The sequence below is a fragment of the Scatophagus argus genome, chromosome 24 (genome assembly GCF_020382885.2).
Source record: "Scatophagus argus isolate fScaArg1 chromosome 24, fScaArg1.pri, whole genome shotgun sequence".
Lineage (NCBI taxonomy): Eukaryota > Metazoa > Chordata > Actinopteri > Scatophagidae > Scatophagus > Scatophagus argus.
In genome coordinates this window covers 873,728-896,908 of record NC_058516.1, presented here as the reverse complement: position 1 = coordinate 896,908, position 23,181 = coordinate 873,728, and the positions used below count along the sequence as shown (strand labels likewise).

The 23,181-nt window shown below is 50.3% G+C and overlaps 1 protein-coding gene across 6 annotated transcripts in view; it reads left to right on the top strand.

The window, feature by feature from the left end:
* agap1 (ArfGAP with GTPase domain, ankyrin repeat and PH domain 1) overlaps positions 1-23,181 on the top strand; it is an 87,165-nt gene that overhangs the window by 17,368 nt on the left and 46,616 nt on the right. For 2 of the 6 annotated variants that reach the window (XM_046381767.1, XM_046381770.1), the window contains exons 1-4: positions 1,935-4,384; positions 19,085-19,143; positions 19,248-19,335; positions 22,896-22,910. In XM_046381767.1, the coding sequence (XP_046237723.1) occupies positions 3,160-4,384; positions 19,085-19,143; positions 19,248-19,335; positions 22,896-22,910 (1,387 nt within the window). In that variant the 5' untranslated portion in view covers positions 1,935-3,159. Of the gene's footprint in view, positions 1-1,934; positions 4,385-19,084; positions 19,144-19,247; positions 19,336-22,895; positions 22,911-23,181 lie in introns of those variants that run through there. The other 4 variants (XM_046381765.1, XM_046381768.1, XM_046381766.1 and 1 more) reach the window with 4 other exon arrangements.

Sequence of the window (23,181 nt, the reverse complement as noted above, 5' to 3'; positions counted from 1 at the left end):
AACGGGCTGACCGGAGCAGATTTCATGCTGTGGACTGCAGTTGTGGAGGAGGAGTCTGTGTGTTCGGTGTCTGACTGTAAATAAGATTTCTCCCCTCGCGCTCGTGGACGTGAATAAATCCTGTTTGTGTTCACGCATGTTGTGGATCCTGTTTACTTGCTATTTACACAAAATTCTTTTCAGCGGAGCGAAGTCCTTCATCTGCTCGCTCCTCAGTCAGTATGTGCACGTTTCACGGGGTAGATTAGGGTGGCACCGGGCGGTGGAAAAACACCTCAGCCTGTCCCCCTGCACGGCGTCTCCTCTGCCTCTCGCAGCGAGCGTGGAGTCGTGGCCCAGTAATTTAGTTCACCACGTGGAGCCTCCGCAGGCTGACCTCCACCCAGCCCCTCCAGCACATCTCATCCTCCCACCGTGCGGCAGAACGGCCTTCCTGTCGTCCCTCCCAGCACCACCAGCACCACCTCGCTCTGAGGCGCTGCTGCGTCCAGCTGTGTGTGTCACACACTTCGTCTGCTTTCATGTGCCGCTCACGGCCTTTTCAAGCTGCGTTTGATGTTCTGTGGTGCACGTTCACAAACGATGAGATGGGAGGTGTGTGTCAGCGCTTCACTCTGCACATGTGCAGACGCGTCTGCTGCATGTGTGTGTGTGTGTGAGGTGAAAGGAGAAAGTCGCCACCAGCTGCAGCTCTAATCTTGATTAATCCCAGCAATAATCCAGAAGGCGTCAGGAGCCGAGTGTTGGTGGGGTGAAGGTGGAGGTTTGGGGGAGGAAGGGGGAGTTAATCTGCCGCACCCAGCCGCCTCCTCCTCCTCCTCCTCCACCTCCTCCTCCTCTGAGATGGAGGGAGATGAAAGAAAGCGGTGAGAAAACGAGTTTCCGCTCAGAAGTTCACTTTCAAGATGGAATTTAATTTATTTATTTATTTAGGATGATCAAAGCGAAGCAGGTCACATCACAACAGCCTCAACACGCTCCACCTCCAGGCACGATGGAGCTGCAGGACGTCTTTCAGTCCCCAGTCCCAGATCCTCCTGTCCACGTGTCCTCCTGTCCAGAAAGACACAATGAACTCAGCTCAGCTGGATAGACTGGTCAAAGTGTCTGCCAGTGGGCTGTAACGTGATGATGAAGAGCAGATTTCGCAGGACGTTTGCTGTTTTTGTCACCAGTGAATCTTTTGAGGAAACATTTCAGTGCGTTTTGCTGCCCACTCAGGCCACACAGTTGATCAAATGCGTCCCGTGCTGCTCAGCTGGTGTTTCCACCCTGCTCAGAGCTGAGTGTGAGCCTCCATGGCTGCCGGGACGGTTTAAAGAGCCTGACAGACAGACAGGAGGAAGACCAGACTCCACCCTGTGCTCCGAGAGCTGCAGGCTGGAAGACACGAGCTGGACTGTCTTCTGTTTGTCTCTGGATGCTGCTGGCCTGTGAGGCTGCTGAGTAAACACAGAATTAACTGACAGTTCCTCTTCAGTTTGTACTCATAATGTTTGACTGTCAGCGACACACACACACACACACACACACACACACACACATCAGTCCTCATTATTATACAGATCAGGGCTCCTGTCAGTGTGTTATATGTTGTTATTATTATCACTGATGCATTCACGTGTGAGCAGCATTTCAGAGGGCAACAGACGGGCGTCTGGGGGAAATTAGCTTGTCATAGCAGTCCAGTATATTTGAATACAATAAAACACACAATAATATGAAATACTGAGTAGAAAAATAGAATAGAGAAATAGAATAAAATACACCTAAAGGACACTTGTGTAAAAATAAATAATAGTAAAACAGTATCAGTATAACAGTATATAATGGTAGTAGCAACGGTATATAATGACAGTAATAATAATAACACTAATAGTATATGTACACATAGAAATGTTAGTCACACATACACATACATGCATATATATACATACATACATATACACACTGTGCAAGGTGTGCAAACATACATAACTGCAATATGTAATATGTACACACCAGATATGTATGTGGGATATAAAGTATAGTATAGGTACAATAATTTTGATGTTGTAGCTGGTCAACTAGGAGCTCATTTCAGATGTTGTTCACTTCCTGTAGATCTAATGTAACAAAGCATCATATTTTTTCATATGAAAACTCTCTGATTGTACACGGTAGATGCGAGCTGCGGCTGTGAAAAAAAACAGTAAACGTCTCATGTTTCCTGCCCGTCGTTTCTGAACGGGCTCGTGTCTCTCCAGGCGGATTTTCCCCTGAACGCAGCACATTGTGATCTTCAGTCTCAGATCCAGCCTTTTGAACTCCGCTCCGTGTTTTCCCATCATCCCCCATTGCTGTGGACGGCCGCTGTGTGTGTGTGTGTGTGTGTGTGTGTGTGTGTGTGTGGGGAGCGGAGTGTGTTCAGTGTGCAGGCGGAGCAGCACAGGAGGGAACGGGAGCGTGGCTGCCGAGCCTTGTGTCGGTGTCCGGGAGCTTCTGAGGAGGGGAGGGCAGGCCCGGGTCCTGGCCTCGAAACCCACCAACATTTGAATCACAATTGAGGCCGTTTTGAGGGGAGAGAGGCTCTGCTGGCTGCGCTGCGCTGCGGGGGATGTGCGCACACAATGGGACACGACGCACTGGCACCGTCCGGGACGCGGCGGTAGAATAAGGTTTTCTCTTAAGGTCTCTCGGTTTGTGTGGAATGGAGACGCGGATACCGGAGCTGTCAGCGGGGCGCGCCGCGGAGGACTCCGGGTGCTAAGGACTTCCTCTGGCCGGACAGAAAAGTGATTTCTCCCGCACGGAGCGCTGCTGTGAGCCCGAGGAGAGGACGCGCCTCCTCTGCCTGTTTGTTACCAGTTTAAATTCCGCTGGGATGAACGCGGAATGTGTTTCCTGCGTCAAAGTCCGCGCTGTTTGCACATCTGGAGGAGCCGAAAGTCGGTCGTTACCCCGTAGCGATTTTATTTCTGATGCAGTTGAACCCGTTTGAACGCTTCAAGTGAATTTAGCTCATTCAGATGAGTGGGTGTGCTGAGGTTAGTTTGTAGAAACTGCAACAGAAAGCCTCATTTTAATTTGGTAAGAATATTGTGAGACACACAAGACGACTGAAGGGCTACAATAAAGCAACAGAGCTGAAGAGGGACATCAGGATTCTGTCCATCAGGGATGTACCTTCTGGACGCCCACTGCACTGACAGGATGGAGAGGAGCACGCCTCAGAGGAAGACGGTCTACAGGATCTCCCTCACCTTGGTGAAGAGGGAGAGTTTGGACGAGGAGGATGGGGGGTCAGGCCCCCGGCGGGCGGAGAACCCCAAGGTGGGCATGTTTCGACGTGAGGGCTCGGTGGAGGTCCAGCGTGGCGGCCTGCTGGAGCAGCTGAAGGAGGTGGAGGACGAGTCGGACGAGTTGTCCTCCTCTCACGGCTTCATGAGGAACTTCAGGACGTTCAGCACGGGGCAGCTGGAGCTCGGGAGGCTGAAAGTCTCCAGGAAACAGTTCTTACAGAAAGAGCTGAAGGAAAAGGTCACGAGTCCGGTGGCAGAGCGCGGCAGAGAGGCCGTGACAGCGGCGAGTCAGGAGGACGCTCAGGGCGAGAGCAGAGAGCAGGAAACGCGGGATTCAGATGGACTTAAAGAGGATATTTGTACAGGAAGTCCACAGACAGACGCTGCTGTGGAGAACGGCAGCATTAATAAGAAGACGAGGCTCCTGAAAGCTAAGAGCATGGAGGAGACGAGCCCTGATCCTCCTCTCAACGCTGATGGCCAAATGTCTCACTCAAAAAGCAACGGCAAAGCGGCCAAAGCTTCCTCCCCTGAGACTCCTCCTCTGAAGCGTCCTCCTGGCCTCCTGCGTCGCAGCTTCAGCTTCAGACACTGGAGCGGCGGCGAGCTGCTGCGTCTGCGTGCGCTCTCTAAAGACAAACACCACAGCAGCTCCGGCTGCATTGGCCGTGATGCTGCGCCGGACGGCGGCGAGAAGGATGCAGATGCACCGCTTGTGCTCCCAGCTTCCCGCCTCACCGACCCCAGCAGACAGAAGAGCAGAACTCTGGAGGTCGGAGCCGTCCTGAACAAGACGGACTCCATGTCTGAGCTGAGCCGCTGGGAGAGAGCGCAGGGCAACAAGAACCGGACTCTGGACAACAGCGACCTGCTGCGGCTGGCGGCGGAGAAGGACGGCTCAGGAGGGGGCTTCTTGCTGAGGGGAGGAGGCGGTCGCTCCAGTGAGCGCCGTCTCGTTCGCTTCTTCAGCGGGATCTTCTCCAGAGGCACGTCCACCTCCACCCCGGTGGGAAGCCCCAGCGCCGACAGGTCCCTCCAGAGGAGCAAGAGGAGGGTGCTGTCCCAGTCCAGCACCGAGAGCATGAACGGAGGAAGCACTGAAGGTAACACCAGACAGATCAATACACACTTTGATTGTTTAATCCAGTAGAGTCCAACTTTCAACAGCCTGTCAGTCCTCATCGTGACTCCAGTGTGAACATGAGTGTCCTTTCTTGTGGAGAAAAGTCAGGAAATCATCTGGTGGCCCCACACTTTCACCCCCGGGGCCTCTGTGGGCTCCCAAACCTCCGGGGTGGTTGACTTAACTCTGACTGTCAAGTGGAGATCCACAAAGAGTGTGTGTTTGTCAAGGCTGCAGCAGGAAGCGAGGACGGTTCAGGGTGTGTGTGTGTGTGTGTGTGTGTGTGTGTGAGATGAGCTCCTGTTTGTTTTGGACAGCAGGGTGATGTTTGGTTGTGGCAGCAGCGATGAGCCGCTGCTGTTTGTCTTTCATTACTCTGAGCTCCCTTCAGTTCTCAGTCGACTTTCTGATGCAGCGGACTCAAAACAGATTCAGAAGCACAAACACAAAGAACAACGAGGCAGAAACGTGTGACTTGACAAAAGCCAGATGTTGGTGTGTTGGTTTGTGTTGGTGTGTGTTGTGTCCAGTGTGAAACGGGCGTCTCCAACAGTCGCAGTGTGTTCTGTTTATCTGCACACACATTTCACAGCAGCAACAACACACACTGTCAGCATCCTCTTTCCGTCCAGATTGGACGAGTGGAAAACGTGACGAGAGGGGAAGTGGAGCTGTACAGGCAGGCAGACAGACAGAGAGGCAGACAGACAGGCAGACAGACAGACAGACAGGCAGACATGCAGGCAGACAGACATGCAGGCAGACAGACAGACATGCTGATGTGTGTCCTCCAGTCTCCAGATGTTGGAGCTTCAGTAGTTTTCAGCAGCTCCTGTTAGAGTCAAGTGTTCACTGAGATTCTTTATGTAGTACAAGCAACAAAAGAGTGGAAATACTCCAGAAAAGTACCTCAGAATTATACTCTCTTGAAGTATTGATTAAATGTACTTCCTTACTTGTAACTGCTGGATCTGTGGCTGTTTTAATCTACGTCATGCTGTCACATCTGGGGTTGGGGTTGTGTTGTCTGCACAGTAGACGTCTTCCTCTGTGAGGCGGAGCGGCCACACGTGGTTGATGAAGCAGGATGTGTGTTTAAATACACACTGTGTGATGTTCTCATTCAGAATATTAAACGTGTGTATTTTGCTGCTTGTTTTGCATGCGTTTGTGGAGGCTTTGGATGTCAGCAGTAAAAGAGCAGCAGCAGCCTGTATTCATCAGGGAAGGTTTTCAGAGCGTCTCTGCCGCGTTGTCACCTGGAGGCTGCAGAGCTCACCTGAGCGGCCCCACCTGTCCGCCTGATGGATGAGGCCTCCACAGAGAGTCTCTCCTTTGTGTGTTTGAAGGTTTCTGGTAGCCTCACCTCGGGCAGGGGATTCTGCAGGTCTGTGGTCCCGGCCTAACAGGTTTGGTGTCTGACGCCACCACTGTCCGCGCAGGGTGGAGGCGGGTGGGGGCGGGTGGGGGCGGGTGGGGGCACAGCCTCCACATTTTTGGGATTCCTGAGACGAGGTCCAAGTGGCTGCAGGTCACCTCAACAGTAACCTCCAATGAGCTGCCAGATAAAAGCTGCTGGCAGGTAACGTGTGTGTTTTTCCTCTTTGACACCTCCAGCCCTCCGCTTGTTGTCTGAGGGAGACTCGGAATGACTGAACACACACACACACACACACACACACACACACACACACACCCTGACCTCACCGTGTCTTAATGGACTCTCCTGGTGTGTGTGATGGTGAGCTGCGATCTATAGGGAGTAAATGTGGGGGAATGTGTGTGTAAAGGGTGTGTGTGGGTGTGTATTCAGGACAGAGGGTTTGTGTGTGTGTATGTGTGACCTATATCCGCAGCCATGCAGAAGTAATGCACACTGCATGTGTGTCACAACACACACACACACACACGGCTGCCAATTACTGTGTCTTCTTATGCATCCACTTAGCTGCTCGTTCCCTGAGAAAAAAGACCCTCCCTCTCTTTCTTGATCTCCCCGTCACGCACGCACGCACACGCACACACACACACACACACACACACACACACACACTGATCAAATGGTTCGACTCGCAGCTTCGTGGTTCCTCCAGATGAAGCGAGCTGTTTCTTAGTTCGAGCCACTTTGATCCTCCTCTCTGCTTCATACATAACCGAACACACACACACACACACACACACACACACACACACACACACACACACACACACACAGTGATACTTGAGTCTCCACTACAATGGGTGTAATAGGGAGAAAATCCTATTAGGAGAGCTGCTGCAGGGAGCACAGAGATGGAGGGATGATGGAGAGGTGACCCTCCTCCTCCGCCAGTCTTCCCTCCTTGTTTCCCTCCTTTTTTCATTCATTATTGCCTCCTTCTCTCTTTATCCCTTCATTTTCTATATGCTTCATCCTCTCCTTCTTTCTTTCCTTCGTTCCCTTTCCTCCCCTTCATCCTTCCTTCGATCCCTCCTTTTCCTTTGCAGGGTTTCTGCCATGTTAGCCCACCGCTTGCTGAAAGTTAACATTTTTAATTATTTAGTGTGTGTTTTGAGTGTCTGTGCTGCGGTTTGGTCGAGCGGTCACAGAGGTGAGGAGCTGAGGATTGTGGGATATCAGAACTGGGCCAAGGACTGCCCTGGTTCTCCGAGTCTTCGTCTGGGACTTTATTTCTGTCTGTCCACCTCAGCTGCTCTGTTCTGACGGGAGCATCAGTGCAGACGGGACAGACCAGTGGAGCATAGTGTGTGTGTGTGTGTGTGTGTGTGTGTGTGTGTGTGTGTTAAAATAACAGAACCACCAGCCTGAGCTTTTCCACCAAACCCAGTGAGGAAAACTGTGACTTTAACTCGTTTCACTGTTCAGGGGTTCACCAGAGTTCACAGGCAGCTAACTGCTTTTAGCTAAATTGAATTTACACATGAGAAAGACGTTAAGTCCTGGATGCGCGTCAGTGAGAAAATGTGGCAAAGCCGTGAGCTTGTTGAAAGTTTGCAGGTTTGTTTTGTGAGATCTGTTCACCAGCAGTTAGAGAGGAAGCCTTGAGTCTGCTGCGAAGGCTTTGGTGAAGGAGGAACTTGGGCTGATTCGGCCTGACGTCCAGTCGGTGTTAGCGGCTGATGTGTCTGTACAGCTGACCCAGAAGCTGTCTCAGAGGTCACTTTAACTGGTCTGGGAGCAGTTTAGAAAACGTGAAACACAAGAAGACGATCAGTTGACGGGCTGTCTTGTTATCTGGTGTTTGGAGCCTCGGATTAAATCTGCTGAACATTATTCTGTGTGTGCGAATATAAATCAACTGTGTGGTGACGCCTCGGCTGAGCTCTGCCGCCTCCACACACACACACACACACACTCAGCCTCCCTTATTAGCCGGCTGCTGCATCGCTCCAGTGGCAGAGGTTGTTCTGGGGTCAGAGAGCATGTGTGTCCTTCAGCCTCATCACCCTCCTCCTCCTCCTCCTCCTTCTCCTCACCCCACTGTTCCTGCCCTTCCTCCCCCTCCTCCTCCCCACTTCCTCTTCAGACCCAAATTGGACCTTGTGGCGAGTGTGTGTTTGTGCATGTGTGTGTGTGGTTTAGAGGGATGTGCTCCCTTATTTGAACAAGCCACTGCAAAAACTGGAGCAGCAGTGAATGTGTGTGTGTGTGTGTGGTGTGTGTGTGTGTGTAAAAGACGTTGTGCTTCAGTGAGGAGTGAAACACTGGAAGTGTGATCCACTCTGAGTGTCAGAAGCCTTTTAAAGGGTTATTCCTGTCTTTTAGTGTTGCAGTCTCACAAAGTTGGACTTTATCCTGAACATCAAGCTGCTGCTTCACACACCTCAGACAACCTGTGTGTGTGTGAGTGTGTGAGCTGCACATACCCATAATCCACCAGTGTTGGCGTGCCATAGGAGCGTCACAGCGATCTGCCCCCCCTTAACGCTCTTACGTAAGGTTCAAATCCATTGGAGGGCAGAGGAGAAGGACGCTCACTGACGCAACACACACACACACACACACACACACACACACACACACACCCTCCCTCCTTCTGAACCCTTTGATATTCAGCATCACCAGAATGAGCAACTGAGTTCTTATTTTAAAATGCACACATGATTTCCACACGCGAGATCGTATTAACATGATGTAAGCAGGCTGAAACACACACACACACACACACACACACACACACACACTGTGCAGCGTAGCTGTCCTCCTCCACCTCGTGTTTCCATGCAGAAGCACTGGTTTGAAGAACAAAGGAGGCTGTAATCAGAGAGGAAGCAGAGCGAGCTGCTGGATGTAAAGATGCTAATAAACCTGAACATCACTGCTGTGTTTATACAAGCAGAAACACCAGATTACAACCAAAACACGGCCTCACGCTCACATTGAGTGTTGCAGAGACGCCCCATGAATACACGCTCTGTGCGGTTTGCCTGTCTGTGAGAGACGAACAGCGTTTGAATCCTGACAGTCCAGATCCAGGGTTAAACTGACCCTGTCCTCCTCTGACAGGGAACTCAGAATGAGGAAGTGATTCTGAACCAGACAGAACGAGTCAGAGGAGAGATAAAAACAGAGAGATGTTTCCCTGCAGTCGTGTGCGGTGGGCATAACAACCCGTGTGAGCGTCAGACACATCAGGGTCCACATGTGGCGCTGAGAGCCTTACGTTGTTTTGTGTCAGGTTCCACCTGGTGACTCAGTTCGTACATTTGGCTCGTCACAGCCATATTTACAGATGATTCCTGAGACCTGCTGTGCTGCTGTGTTAGCCTGTTAGCCCGTCAGCCTGTTAGTGGAGGGACAGTCTGTGATCACTGATGAAGAAAGTTTAAAAACATGATGATTCGCATGCAGGTTCTGCGCCTCAGTCCTGTGAAGCGATCACGTCCGCTCCGATCGATTAAACAAAGACCAGATTTAGGTTGTGTCGGACTGACCTCCTCGCGGGATTAAACGGGCTCAGATAAACTTTGGTGTCTAAAAATAAAAAGTATGAAGATGAGTCAGTTTGTCTGCACATGTGTTGACACCGTGAAGTGGATTTGTTGTGCTTGTTCTGACGCAGCTTCGGCCTGTTAGTCCTGAGGCAGAGGAGCTTTTCAGTGTGGCACAGCTGGCAGTTTAACCCTCACACGACCCTGAGAAGGATGAAGCTCTCACACTCACAGCTGTGCTTCATCGCTTTCTCGTCAGAATCCAGTAAAATGTGTGTGATGTTGCTTCTTAACACAACTTTTCTTCTCAAGACCCTCACACACACACACGCACACACACACACACACGTCACTGAGACGTCATCTCAGTTACAAATGCCATCTAATTCTGCTGTACACGACTCCTGGACAGTCAGATAAGCTCTCCGATTAAATGGACACCTAATCGCTCTGCAGGGGGAAACGTGTGTGTGTGTGTGTGTGTGTGTGTGTGAAAGTGTGTTTAGGCGGGTTTGTGTTGATGATGAACCAGTTCACAGCTGGTGGTGTGACGGTGATTTTATTTGATTTGGGATGAGGATGAACGAACTCAGCGCGTTGCCAGCCAACCATCCAACTCAGTGTATATGTGTGTGTGAGTGTGTGTGTGAGTGTGTGTGTGTATGTGCGTGTGAGGGTGAGTGTGATGGGGGAGGGTACAGCCTGACTGACTTAACTGCTGATATTTAGGTCAGTCAGTGTATGTTAAGCTTGTGACAGTGTATGCGTGTGTTTGTATCTGCTGGAATGTGTGTGTGTGTGTGTGTGTTTCCTGCACCTGAGAACATGTTGATCAGCACTTATTCTGCATCGATGGCTTTATAAAAGACTGAGTGTTCTTCCAAACAGCTGCCATCCTCATGTTCACCTGGTGGGCCCGTTCGGGTGGTCGTCTGGTTCCCATCGGCGACCAGCTTCATCCACACACTAATTATTCCTCACCTCCACGCTGAGGTGTGACTGGTCACACAAAGTCTCCTCTGATTGGTCCTTAAAGGCCCTCCTCTGTTCTTAGATTGAGCCCTTTTAAATGAAACTCAGCTGCTTCGAGAGTGTTTGCGGTTTAGTTTGTCAGTCGTGGCAGCTGAGTGTGTGTGTGTGTGTGTGTGTGTGTGTGTTGATGAGGAGGTGTGTGTCTCAGGTGAGAGGAGTACGAACAGCACATTCAGCTGAAGCCTTCACCTCAGGCTGTTTTTGGTGTTCAGCTCGACTTGTTGAGCTCGTTTCTTCACGTCTGTCGTCAGAAGATCAGTAACTGCCGTTGGTGCGGTGCTCTGTGATTGGCTGCTTGTCACCGAGATGCATCCTGGGACTTGTAGTCATCGGCTTCAGTTTTTATGTCGGCAGGCTTGTGAATCCTTTGATCATTAGGACTTTGTCACTTGACTGTCGTTCCATCTGGTGCTGAAACAGTTAACGTCTTCTTCGCCTGCTCGTCCTCCCTCTTCCTGTCTCCGTCCTGCCCGTCTTCACGTCCTCACACACAAACACAGCCTCGCTCTGTCTCTCACACCTGCTGCGGTCACGTTTCAGTCTCGCCGCCTCTCGCTGCCAGCAGCAGCTCCTGTACGTCAGCTCTCAGCTCTCAGCTCGCCGCGGCGGAAGCGGCGTCCCATTTGCCACCCGTCCCTTCACCTCCCGTTGTCCTCGGGAACAGCTGGGCCGCCTGCTGACGCTCCACACAAGGCCCGCTGTCGATTGTCCCATCAGTGTCTCACAGCTCAGAACTCACGTGGAGGTAGAGACGGTGGTCTCAGGTGGAAAAAACCAGTCAAGGACAAAGTAAAAATCTGATTAAGCAGTAAATAATAACTACAACGATTATCATCTTTTTCCTCTCTGAACGTATTATTGAAGCAGCGGAGTCAGACGGTCGGCAGTTTATTTATGATTTATTTATTAGAATTATTGTTATCAGTGCCCCCGTCTTTCTGCTGTTATTACCCAGCATGCTTTGTTGTCAGGGTGACTGCAGGTCATGTGCTGGTCGAGCTGCACGGCCATGCTGTTATTACCCAGCATGCTTTGTTGTCAGGGTGACTGCAGGTCATGTGCTGGTCGAGCTGCACGGCCTGCTGTGTGTGTCTTTATTCCACCTGACACACTGACCTGAATACCGAGCAGATGTGCATCAGCGCTCGGGACCAGAGGTCGGCTCTGCCTGACCCCCGTAGGTTTCAGGAAGTGAGCAGATACGTGATCCGTCTGCCGCAGGACAGAAGCCTGGCTGGGCTTTGAGAGCTGACTGAAGCTCATGTTGGTTCAGATGTTCAAGTGTGAGCACTGAAGGGAGCCCAAGTGTCCCCCCTCAGAGTCTGAGACACAATGAAACTAAACCCATTCAGCTGGACGAATCAAAGCTTCTCTCTGTTTACACTCTCATTGTCTCCGTCCAATCACAACATGGCCTCTTTGTCTTAGCTCATCCACGGTTGGTCGCCTGCCATCCTCTTCCTGGTTTCCCCTCAGGCAGCTTTAAACAGAGTGGAGGAGGGGAGTGTGTGTGTGTGTGTGTGTGAGAGAGAGAGAGAGAGGCATGGACACACACATCTGTAGGAAATACTCGCAATACCAGGAGTTTTGTTTTTTAATAAAAACCCTCAGTGATCAATCAGAGGTGTGACGGGTGTGTGTGTGTGTGTGTGTGTGGGAGGCCAGTCAAACTCCCCCTTGGAAGACGTGCGCAGTTCTTTATCTTCAGAGGTAATACTTTGTGTTGCATCAGAGGTTTTTATACTAAAGTACAAGTACGAGTCCCATCAGTAGTTATGCTTCAGTGTTAAAATGATACAACATCCCTCATTTGTGCTTCAGGGTTGGTGTTTTTAGTGTCTGATAAAGCCTCACGTGTGCGGACGTGTATCTTCAGCACCTCCTCCTCCTCCACCACCTCCTCCTCCACCTCCACCTCCTCCTCCTCCCCTGGGTGATGGTCTCTGTGGAACAGTTATTATCAGCTGTGTGAAAACTGATCCACGTTCGGCTCTTTGCAGCTGTTTTCTCTCCATTGGGACCACATTTCCCATCATCCCCTCACACCTTCTTCCTGTTTGGTGTCCTCCAGTGGCTTTCAGCTTCAGCAGCGTTGAACTTGAAGTTCCCGTTAAAACTTTGTGTTTCTGCAGGTGAAGCTAATGCTAATGTAGCGGGACGAACAAAGTATGATTTTATTTCTGACTTTATTAGTTTTGAAAAGTGCATGATGAGCAAGGTGTGTGTGTGTGTTCAGGTGTAACAGACAGCAGGTGTGTGTGTGTGTGTGTTCAGGTGTAACAGACAGCAGGTGTGTGTGTGTGTGTGTGTTCAGGTGTAACAGACAGCAGGTGTGTGTGTGTGTGTGTTCAGGTGTAACAAACAGCAGGTGTGTGTGCTGTTACCTGTCTGACAGGTTTAATTAACAGTGACAGAAGAACAGTGACGGGCAGAAACACACATCACATGAGGAGGGTTTGACATTCAAATGAAGCTTTATCGTCCCAGCATATTAGTCACACACACACACGCGTGATGTGTATCTATCAAAGCCTTATTCGTACAGCAGTCACAGTCAAGAAGGAAAGTGAATTCACACCGACGGGAGGTGAAGTCGATGAAACCGCTGCTCTCACGATAAAACTTGTGCAGGAGAGAAAACGCAAAGGCACTGAAAACGTGCGAGTTTGTCTCATAGAAGCGCTGATGAAGATGGATGAAGAGTGTGTCTGCACAGGGAGGAAAACTGTGACGCCATGTGTGACTGATGAGGCCACGCTGCTCTGATTTGTCACAGTCAGGCGACGGGTTCACCCCCAACACAGACACACACACACACACCCTGCCCTGAGGGAGTGAACAGCCACACTCCACCCACTGAGTGTGTGTGTGTGTGTGTGTGTGTTAAGACAATAGTGTCATTAAAGCTGTCTGAGTGTGTGTTTGTTCCAGAGATCATCTATTTAAACCTGCCAGCTTGCATCAGCTTGCAGGAGTGTGTGTGTGTGTGTGTGTATGTGTGTGTCTGCACTTTAAGATCCTGTTGTCTTTTGATACTCAGTGTTTTCATTTCTTTTCTGGTCTTCGTGTTCATCCTGTTTGACCTTTCCTGGTTGTGCTGTGAGGTTTTGGTTTCGGCGCTCAGGAGGAGCAGCTGATGGTATCGAGCTGAAGAAGAAACAGACTGAAGTCACTTTTTTACTTCCATTTTATTATGATTAAACGTCCTGTGTGGACAGAAACAAGAGTTACATCACCAAGTCCAAACTGTCTCGTGTGTCACAGCAAACTGGATGTCTTTGCTTTGTTGGACAGAACGCTGGCTGGGTGTTTCCTGACTGGAATGAGCACCACAGAAGAAGAGATGAAACGGCACGATGAAAGTGTGTCCAGTAAACCAACCGCATGTGAGTTCTGTTTACGAGCGCCGGTGGTCTAGTGGGCACCGCAGGGACAAACAGACCGAAGCCAAAGAATGCAGCTCACTCAGCTTTTCCACTTCGTTTAGGAGCACACGTCGAAGGACGGGGAAGCTCTCGTTCCTCCACGCGCTCGCCGACTTCCCTCCTCTGCGAGGAGCACGACTGTCGTGCTCGCCGGCCGATCTGCAGATAAAAGCCGTCTCACTTTGTCACGCAGTCGCATTCCTGAGCCGTCAGACGCGCCGGAAACGCGAACCAGTTTTGCTGAGTCACAGCGCAGTCTGGGATTCGTCTCAATGGATTCCCAGCATGCCTCAAGATGTGCGAAAGGCCTGTGATGTCACCGTGATGTCACCTGAATGCTCATTAGATGTTTCATGTTTCCTGCGGGGAGTGCAGCAGTTATGAAATGTTAGAAACATTCAGTTACCTCAAATATTTTAGTGCTAAAACTTTGCGTCTCCTCCTCAGCACATGACTGACTGACATCCTGTCAGCTGTGAGGCTTTGGAGCAGCTTGTCCCCAAGCCCAGTTTTTCCTTTGACACGTTAGCAGACAGGATGTCATGACGGCGGAGGAAGGTGTGCCGGTCACATGTGCCGAATGTGTCGAATCAGCCTTTTGTCTCACTGGGACTCTGAACATCATTTGGGGTGTGTGATTTCAGCGAGCAGGTGTGCTCCTCAGGTGTGCCGACGCTCAGCTTGTTGATCACCTGTCCTCGCCTCACACACAGTTGATCGGTGAGTCGTAACGCCCACACTGTGCTGACACGCGGGGACCAAACTGGTCCGACTGGTGACGACGTTGGCGCTCCTGGATGCTTTCGGTGTTCCTGCCTGCCTGTGCCGAACCTTGTGGGTGTGACCGACCGCTGGCGTGTCGTACCTGCAGCAGTGCTGATCCGTGTTGAATCCCCGCAGCCTGAGAGTCTGCTGTGCAGCCTGCAGGCGACACACCTCACGCTTTGTTCCCTTTAAACATCTCTATGTGCTCCGGTGGCAGCAGCAGCCCGGCCGAACCCTGCAGGGTGTCGGCACGCCATCGTCGCTGAGGCCGCGGCCAGCCAGTCCGGGCACCAGGCGGCCGGCGTGAGCCTGCGGTGATCAGCGGCTGAAAGGCTCATGTGAAAAGTTGCAGGTTGATGACACAAACCTGGTTTTTGACCACAGGACGTCTCAGCTGGCTGTGGGAGGTTTGCCTGATGTGTCTGAGGTCGGGTCGGCACACGTCGGGTCTGCAGCCTGCATTGTTGTGACACACAACAAACCACAGAGGAGCTCCGTGTGTGTGTGTGTGTGTGTGTGTGTGTGTGTGTGTTGGCCGGCTGCCATCTGTTCTTTATTGTCTGCTGATACTGTTGCTCTCTCAGTCTTTTATCTCCGACTCGTCTCCTGTGTTCCCTCCTCCATCAGTGATATTCTGATTCTGTCCCCTCCATCACCTCCTCCTGCCTCACCCTTTCAGCCGTCCGCCCTTCCGCTCCCAGCTGTTGTTCTGTCAGACTCAGCGCCTGTCTGTCTGTCTGTCTGCCTGCCTGTCTGTCTGTCTGTCTGTCTGTCAGATATCTTTATGTTCTGTGGCCTGGACAGTCAGCTAATAGACTCAGTGAGTTGTTGTCTTATCAGGAGAGAAAATCTGCTCTCAGTCAGCCTGCACAGTTTAAATAAAGTTTCTTTTCAAAGGGACTCTGGCCAGGAAACAAACCTTTTCATTCCGCTGGTTTGTTGACTCCAGCCGTTTGACTGTTTGGCCGACTGAAGCCAACAACACTCCCACAGGGATTAACATCCCCGCATCACCTCGTTTATACTGCGACTGGCTGCCTGTCCCATTCCTTTCTGAACACGTGAAATGGATCACAGCCTTTGCAGTTCGTCCCTGCTGCGTCCCAGGTGACTCGTCCGTGTTGACGCCACTTTAAACAGCCGTCAGTTTGGCTCTGCTCTGCAGCTAAAAGCAGACTTCAGATATGGAACATCTGACTTCTGAACATCTGGATCAGCATGCGTTTCGCCTGCCCTGCAGTGCCTGATGGGTAAAAGAGTCAGTCTGTTTTCCCCTTTGCTTCCGTCCCGGCATTCATGATAAATAATCAATTCAGATGTTTATTACTAAACCTGTTGGAATGTAACTTACTTAAAATACCACACGTCTGATGAAATGTCTGAGGAACTGAAGCTCAGTCGTGTCAGTCCTGGTCTCCATTTTCGTCCTCTGACCTTCAGCTCATTTTACGGCTCACTTCCTCTGATTTTTCTGTCTCCGTCTTCTGATTGACCCACGATGCCCTGCTGGCGTCCACACAGGGTCTCCTGTCTCGCTGAGGTGTGTGCCGCAGCAGATTGTGGGTCACGGAGACCCCGAGTGGTCGTGTTTTGTCCCTGTTGTGTTTCTGTCCTCCAGCTGCCGTCACGTAAACACTCTCTCGTTGTGTGGCCCTGCTCAGCTGAGTATTTACAGGCTGCGAGTTGAAAGTCGAAATGTGTTTATTTATTTCTCTTTTCTCAAAGTTTATGATTACAGGTTTTTGGTTCTTCAGATTCTGGACTGAAATCGAGGGTTTGTAGGTATGTAAACCCGAGGGCGGGGTCTTTACCGTCTTCACGTGGAAGACTTTTGCCTCTGAGGAGATCAGGGGACGTGCAGGTTTGATGTTAAAGTCAAATCCTGTCTCATCACGCGTGATGAACCTTCAGGCTCGCTGATGGACTTTTCTCCTCGTCAGGCCTGAGGAGCAGTTAAAGCTCCAGGATTCTTCAGGGTTTAAAAGGTGCGCGTGGTTTTCGGGTTTGTCGTTCTGCTCTGCGGTCCGAACGCGGCTGGTCGGCGATCGTGACCTCACAGCTGTGAAGAGGAGGAAGACGTTCTCCTGCTCACTGAGGGAGAACCCAACGTGAAAATAGGCAGGAGGGAGTGAAATGAAAGAGAATTGATGATGGAGGACATGAAGGCCTCCTCCGAGGTGTTTCACTCGCTCTGTTCTTTCTCTCCTCTCTCACAGAGGGAAGGATGGAGGGATGATGGAGGGGTGGAGGAGCGTTTTCACTCCCATGGCGCTCGCTCTCATTTCTAAGTTCTTCCTCCCTGGCGATGACAAAGTGGATCCTTTTCTCTTCATCTCCATCCATCTGTTTCCCTCCATCTGCTTTCCTCCTGTCCTGATTTCTGTCTTCTCTCAGTCTTCTGTCTCTGATTCTCTCTGTTTCCAGCTTCACTTCTTCTCTCTCAGAGACTTTGCTTGTTGTTGTTGTTGCTGTCTTCCTCTTCCTCTTCCTGTCTTCCACCAGCTCATCAGTCCCACGCAGCTATGAAGGGATTCGGTGTGTGTGTGTGTGTGTGTGTGCTGAGGGATTGATTGACTTCAGGTGTGTCGCCCACATGTTCCCAGATGTTTTTGTGTGTATTCGTTCTTACCCAGAAGCCCCTCTGAAACATGTCCGGACTTTCCCTCCGCTTGCTGACTCGACACAGTTTTATCCAATCAGCATTCCTTTTTGATTTCTCATCGTCTGCGTGGCGTTCACGGTCCTGCTCAGCTGTAGGAAATAAAGCATACAGCCATCACCCACAGTTTATCGTTACCTGTTCACACCGAGACACCCCACACCGGCCTACCTGTGACAAAGATCTTCCTTTCTGGAGAGATGCTCCACTTTCTGAAGCAAACAATAATTTAATCACAATTATAAAGAACCCACAGCAGAAAACCAGAGGAAGTGATAATACACTGAACATGAATGGTTAGTCACATTTATTAGATGTCTGCAGTCAAGACTCCCCGGATCTCTTTAATAAAAGTGTGTTAATTAAGAAGCTGTCAGCTCGTCATAACTGCAGTGTTGCCCTCCATGAAGACAGAAACGAGTTTCCAGTTGAACGATCTCACCTTGACCACCCTGATGATGGGTCACCTGGAGAAGCCGCTAATCGTCGATTTCCATACCGCCATACTGGGAGCCAGCAGAGGGGAACTGGAGGGGCCCATGAAAACAGGAAGCAGCTGGATCAACATCCTGCCTGGCAGAGAGGGAGGGGCTGCACTCACACAGGCCGCCGTTTGTAACAGCCTCAACAATACCCCCCTCTGTGTGTCCACGGACCAATAGGGAGGCTTCTCTCTGGGTTCCCTCCAGACAGACAGCAACACACACACACACACACACACACACACACACACACACACACACACACACACACACACACACAATAACAGAAGAGATCATAACACTTTGACAGACACACTGAGTTTAGCATTTTGGATTTTTACTATGAAAGGATGGACTTCCTGATTCATACAGTATCATAGCAACATGTGGAGAAAACAGAGTGTGTGTGTGTGTGTGTGTGTGTGTGTGTGTGCGCGCAGCACCTTTAACCACAGAAGTGTGTGTGAATTACCTTCACTCCTGATCACTGGCTGCACTGGTTCAAAGGACCTGCAGCTTTATGTTCTTCATGCGTCGTCTTCCTCATGCTGTGCATGTAAATAATAATGTAAAAAAATGTTCACACCTTTTTGGTTTCATCAAGACAACGTTGTCTTTATCGAAAGCTTTTAGTGCTCCGTCTGTCTGTCCGTCTGTCTGTCTGGTGGAGACACATTGTGGGTCTTCGGGCTGACACAGATTGCTGCTGATGAATTAGTAAAAATGGACTGAGGGCTCTAAGTGGACCTGGCCCACTGGCCTACTTAACACAGAGGTGTCTCAGGGTTAATGTGTGTGTGTGTGTGTGTGTGTGTGTGTGTGTGTGTGAGAGAGATGCTGCAGGGTGTGAGGGCTGACCAGTATCAACTTAAGGTGGTTCTGCTGGTTCTTTAGGAGGTTATTCATCAGCTTTCAGTGTTTGTGTTGTTTTTAAGCCTGAGTGGAGAAGGATGAGACGTCTCTGATAACACTGACACACACACACACACACTCTGATATCCACCACCTCCCCCACCCCTCCTGTCTCGTGACCTCTGAGCCTCTCGGCTCTGCACCTCAAAACACACTCCATCATCACGTATTTGTGTCCGTCTTTCACAGTGTTTGACTGAGGAGAAGCTTCCTGTCCCTGAAACCTTCAGGCAGTCATCGTCAGACCTGAGCAGATGATCTTCTGGGGTTTTTTATTTTATTCACCTCAGTTTGTGTTGTAGACACGTCAAAAGCTTTTTCACTTTGTCAAAGTCTTGGCTGCTTGGCTGCTCTCAGAACGTTTTTACTCATGAATTGAAAGTTCTCTAGTTAACACGTTGACCTGGACGGCACCTGAAGGCACCACATGTTCAGTACGTTTGACTGACAGGTGTTTTCTCTCCCTCTTCCAGATGCGTTTGTGAACAGTCAGGAGTGGACGCTGAGTCGAACGGTACCAGAGCTCAAAGTGGTGAGTTCAAAAGATCTCTGTAAATCTCAGTGTCATGACCAGAACTGAAGGAAAGCTTCAGAAGTGTGCTTCGACGTAAGCTGTTACTGTTCCCTCTTTCCCAGGGCATTGTGGGTAACCTGGCCAGTGGTAAGTCGGCGCTGGTCCACAGGTACCTGACAGGAACGTATGTCCAGGAGGAGTCACCTGAAGGTAAGAACTGTTCCGCCTTCCCGTCTGTCCGTCTTTGTGAGATCAGGCTGGATCTGCTTTTCAGACTTTTCTTTTAGTCCTCGAGCCAAAAAGAAGGAAAACCATCCAGCGTTTGTGTGCCAAACTCATCCAGCTTTACCCCCCAGCCCTCCTCCTCTGTCCAAGATTACGTCCATGAAATAAATAAATAAAAAGCAAAGTAGATTAAATCAGCTTCAAAAAACGAGGAGAAAATGATAAACTGCAGCTGGATTAAAAAGCCCGGCAGGCAGAAATAAGACGTTAACAACCTCCGTCTCCTGCACGCAACGGCCCAGAGCTGCAGTCCTCTGCAGGCATGTTTGTACCAGCCTCTTTCTGTCCTCGTCCATCTGCACTCAGACAAAAGATCTGCCCACCAGAGCAGAAGTAAAGAGAGCAGGGACAGTCACGCATGGACCTTCTGCACTCGGCAGCTCTTATTTTGGAGAGGTTTTACTCCAGTTTCCTGGCTGGGATAACTGGATTATTTGGTGCTGTTGCCTGAAAAACAATCGATCTGTTCTGGAAAACTGATGGTTTCAGCTCCACTTCTTGTGGTTTCTTTTCCAAAAAAATTTTCCCTAAAGTTTGTGGACGGCCCAGCCGCCTTGTGGTCAGCAGATTGGATCATAATCTGGACATGGCTAGTGTAGCTTAGCATAATGACAGCAAACAGATAGCTGAACTCTGTCAGAGTGCACAAATCCACCTGCGAAGCTCTCGCTGCAGTGAGAAACAGCGGTTTGTGTTAGATGAGGATTCATCTTCACTTCCTGCTCGGCGTTGTGGCGCTGACGTCACTGAAAAGAATCTGGTTCCGACACTCATGAAGCTTTCATGACGTTTTCCTCTCGATACTTTTCGTGCATCGACGGCTTTTCTCTCCAGAGCTCCTGAATGTTTCATATGAGCGAGCAAATAAAAAGCTAACTGTGGTTTCCTGCAGCGTCCCGCTCACACGCCCTGCGGAGACGACCATATTCCTCATCCAATATTAAAGCTCGCCCACACGCCGCACGGGGCAGCGGCCTCCCCAGGCAGAGACCCACTTCTGCTGAGCCCGCGTGTTCCTTTAATATTTCACCACCTCAGGAGCTTTTCGCTCTGCAGAGGTCGGGTCCCGCACGCCGCGAGACGTTTCAGGAGACATTAGACTGCAGACAGGAGAAACTAATGGATGAGGCGTGTCGTGAACCAGCAGGAGGATTTTTTGTTCTGTAACGCAGCCAAATGTTTTTACATCAAAGCGTTTAAATGAGCGATGCGATCAGAGATCACCTGTCGTGTCCAGTCACGATGCTGGTGCGCTCGACGAGGGCGTGTGTGCTTAACATAACGCTTCTCGCACTGATTTTTACTATGAAAATGGACGTGAATAGTGAGTTTACTGCCACTTTATTATTTGATATTTGATGGTGTGTTTTGCGGGAATCAGCAGACAGAAGAAAATTCACTCAGTCATTATCACCTTCCCCTAAGTTTCCCTGCCTGGTACAGAAGAGATAAATCCAGCCTCTGGCGGTGGAGCTGCAGCTCGTTAACCCTTCTCGACCTTTTTTTTGTGTTTAAGGCTTTGAAAACCATCAAATGTAGTTTATGTGGGATGAAAACTCTGCTGCTTTTGTCATGTGGGGACCCACCCGGGATCGGCCCGCAAACCAATTTTAGCTCCGGGTCACTCGGCGGAGAAATGAGGCCTCCGATGTCGGGCCAGAACAGTTAGGTTCTTTAATATGTGACAGGAAGGACTCCACACGGGGCGTATGGAGAAAAACGCCGCTGTGTGATGGGACAAAAATCCCAACAAGCTGCTGGTGACTGGGAATCCCCAGAGCAAATTATTTCTGAGGTGTCCATCCAGAGAAATGAGCAGATCCTGTTCAGCAGTGACGTACCTCTTCTTAAAATGCCCTCTGTGGCTGCACGCCTCCGGCCTCCAGTGTCAGACCGCCGAGTGCCCGCCGCTCTGTTTCCACCGCTCGGCCTTAATTACAGCGCAGCTCTGCCAACAGCAACACGACACGGCTTTTCAAGCAGCTCCGCGTACCGTGTCTGAGCCGGCCCTAAACATCGATCTTTGATCTGATTACTTGGCACCAGCGCCCATCAGTAAGCTGCGATTTAACTCCAATTAAATAAAAAAGCTCTTTGATATTGTTGCGTAACCACTGAGAAGTAAAAGCGGCCCCAGGAGAAGAAAAGAAGGGGGAAGCTGATGTGTTGTTTTGAAATTCCTGGGATCTAAAAATAAGCAGTGGCCTGGATTCCCATGGCGATTGATTGGGAGCGGAGTTGGTGGCGACCGCAGCGCCACAAAACCACTAACCAGAACTATTCTGAGGCTGCAGCCTGGAGCCTGGACTGCAGACGGCTCACATGGGCTCCTGCTGAGGAGCACAAACGGACTGCACCCTCACCAAAACCTGCTGCTTGTTCACTGGGAGCCTTCAGGGGACTCTTCTGTGTCCAAAATCTGCTCTTCAAAACATTGTGCTGCTTTCAGGGACACTCAGTCATGTTCAGTTTCTGCAGAATCCAGAGCGGGTATATTTAAAAGACTGGTGACTGTTTTCTTGGTTTGTCACTTAGTTTGTTTGGTGAAAAGTAAAGTTGAATTTTAGTTTACTGTCACACATGACAAGGTGAGGAAATGTTCATCATTTTCTCCTGAGGGCTGACTAAAAACACTTGATGGTTATTTTTTCTGTTGTTCGACAAGTTGATGGATTGAATCAGCTCTGCCTCAGACATCAGATGTCGGAGCGTCCGTGAACGCACCAGCAGTAGAAGTTCAGTCAGTGTGAGAACCTGCGTTCTGCTTTGGAAACAAACCGTCGGTGGTGTCAGTGAATGCAAACGTGGACGACACAGTTTGCTGCTGGGGAGAGGCGGGAGGGGTTGCCTGATTTGGAAACGACCCCCCTCAGAAAACCTCAGAAAAGCTGAAGTGAAGCCGAGCGGCAGCACATGGAATCCATTACAACAGAAAGGAGCTTTGGTTGGGAAATCACCCGGCGCCGCTCTTCGTTTTCCTTTTGTACTAACTGTGGACTGGGGGTGTCCACGCCGACGCAGCATTTGTGAGGACTGTGGGCACTTCCTGAGGGACTCGTGAGCGTACCGACATCCTGATCGGTCACGTCTCACTGTTACCGTGTGTGAATCCTGAATCGGCCCACAGATCCAGCCGCCATCTCCTCACGCTCTCCTCCTCTTCTTCTTCTTCTGCAGGAGTTTTTTGTGTTCAGTGCTCACTGCCAGTAAATCTCTGTGAACACTCTGGGTCGCCCTCTTTGCTCTTTTCTTCCTTTTCTTCTTCTTCTTCTTCTGTCTGTCTCTCTGCTGTCCTCTCTTTGACTCTCGTAAATGTTCCTGTCGTCTCGCTGTCGTCCCTGAAGCTCCTGTGTGCTCTGCATCACTTTAATGCTGGGTTTGACTGTGCATGTGTTAACTGTGGCCGCATCTTTGATGGTTTGTTTTTTTGTTTTTTGCTTTTTGTTTCCTGCCTCTCTTCTTTCCGGGCTGCTCTTGTAAACTAGCTGACGTGGATGCAGGTAACTATCCTCCCTCTGTCTCCTCCTGCCTCCATCCGTTCTGACGTGTTGAGAACAGCTCGGGTTCAGCTCGCTCCTCAAGTCAACAGCAGCGTCCAGTCAGGGCGCAGGAGGCGACGGTGTGAACAGAACCGGTTCGACCTTCACGATCATTCGTTCCTGTCTCAGGTCTTCCAGTGACAGTAATCCTGTCATCAGAACAGCTGGTCTGAGTTCAGCCCAGAAAGCTGGAGGCTGATTGGATGAATGAGAACAGGAAGTAAGGTGACAG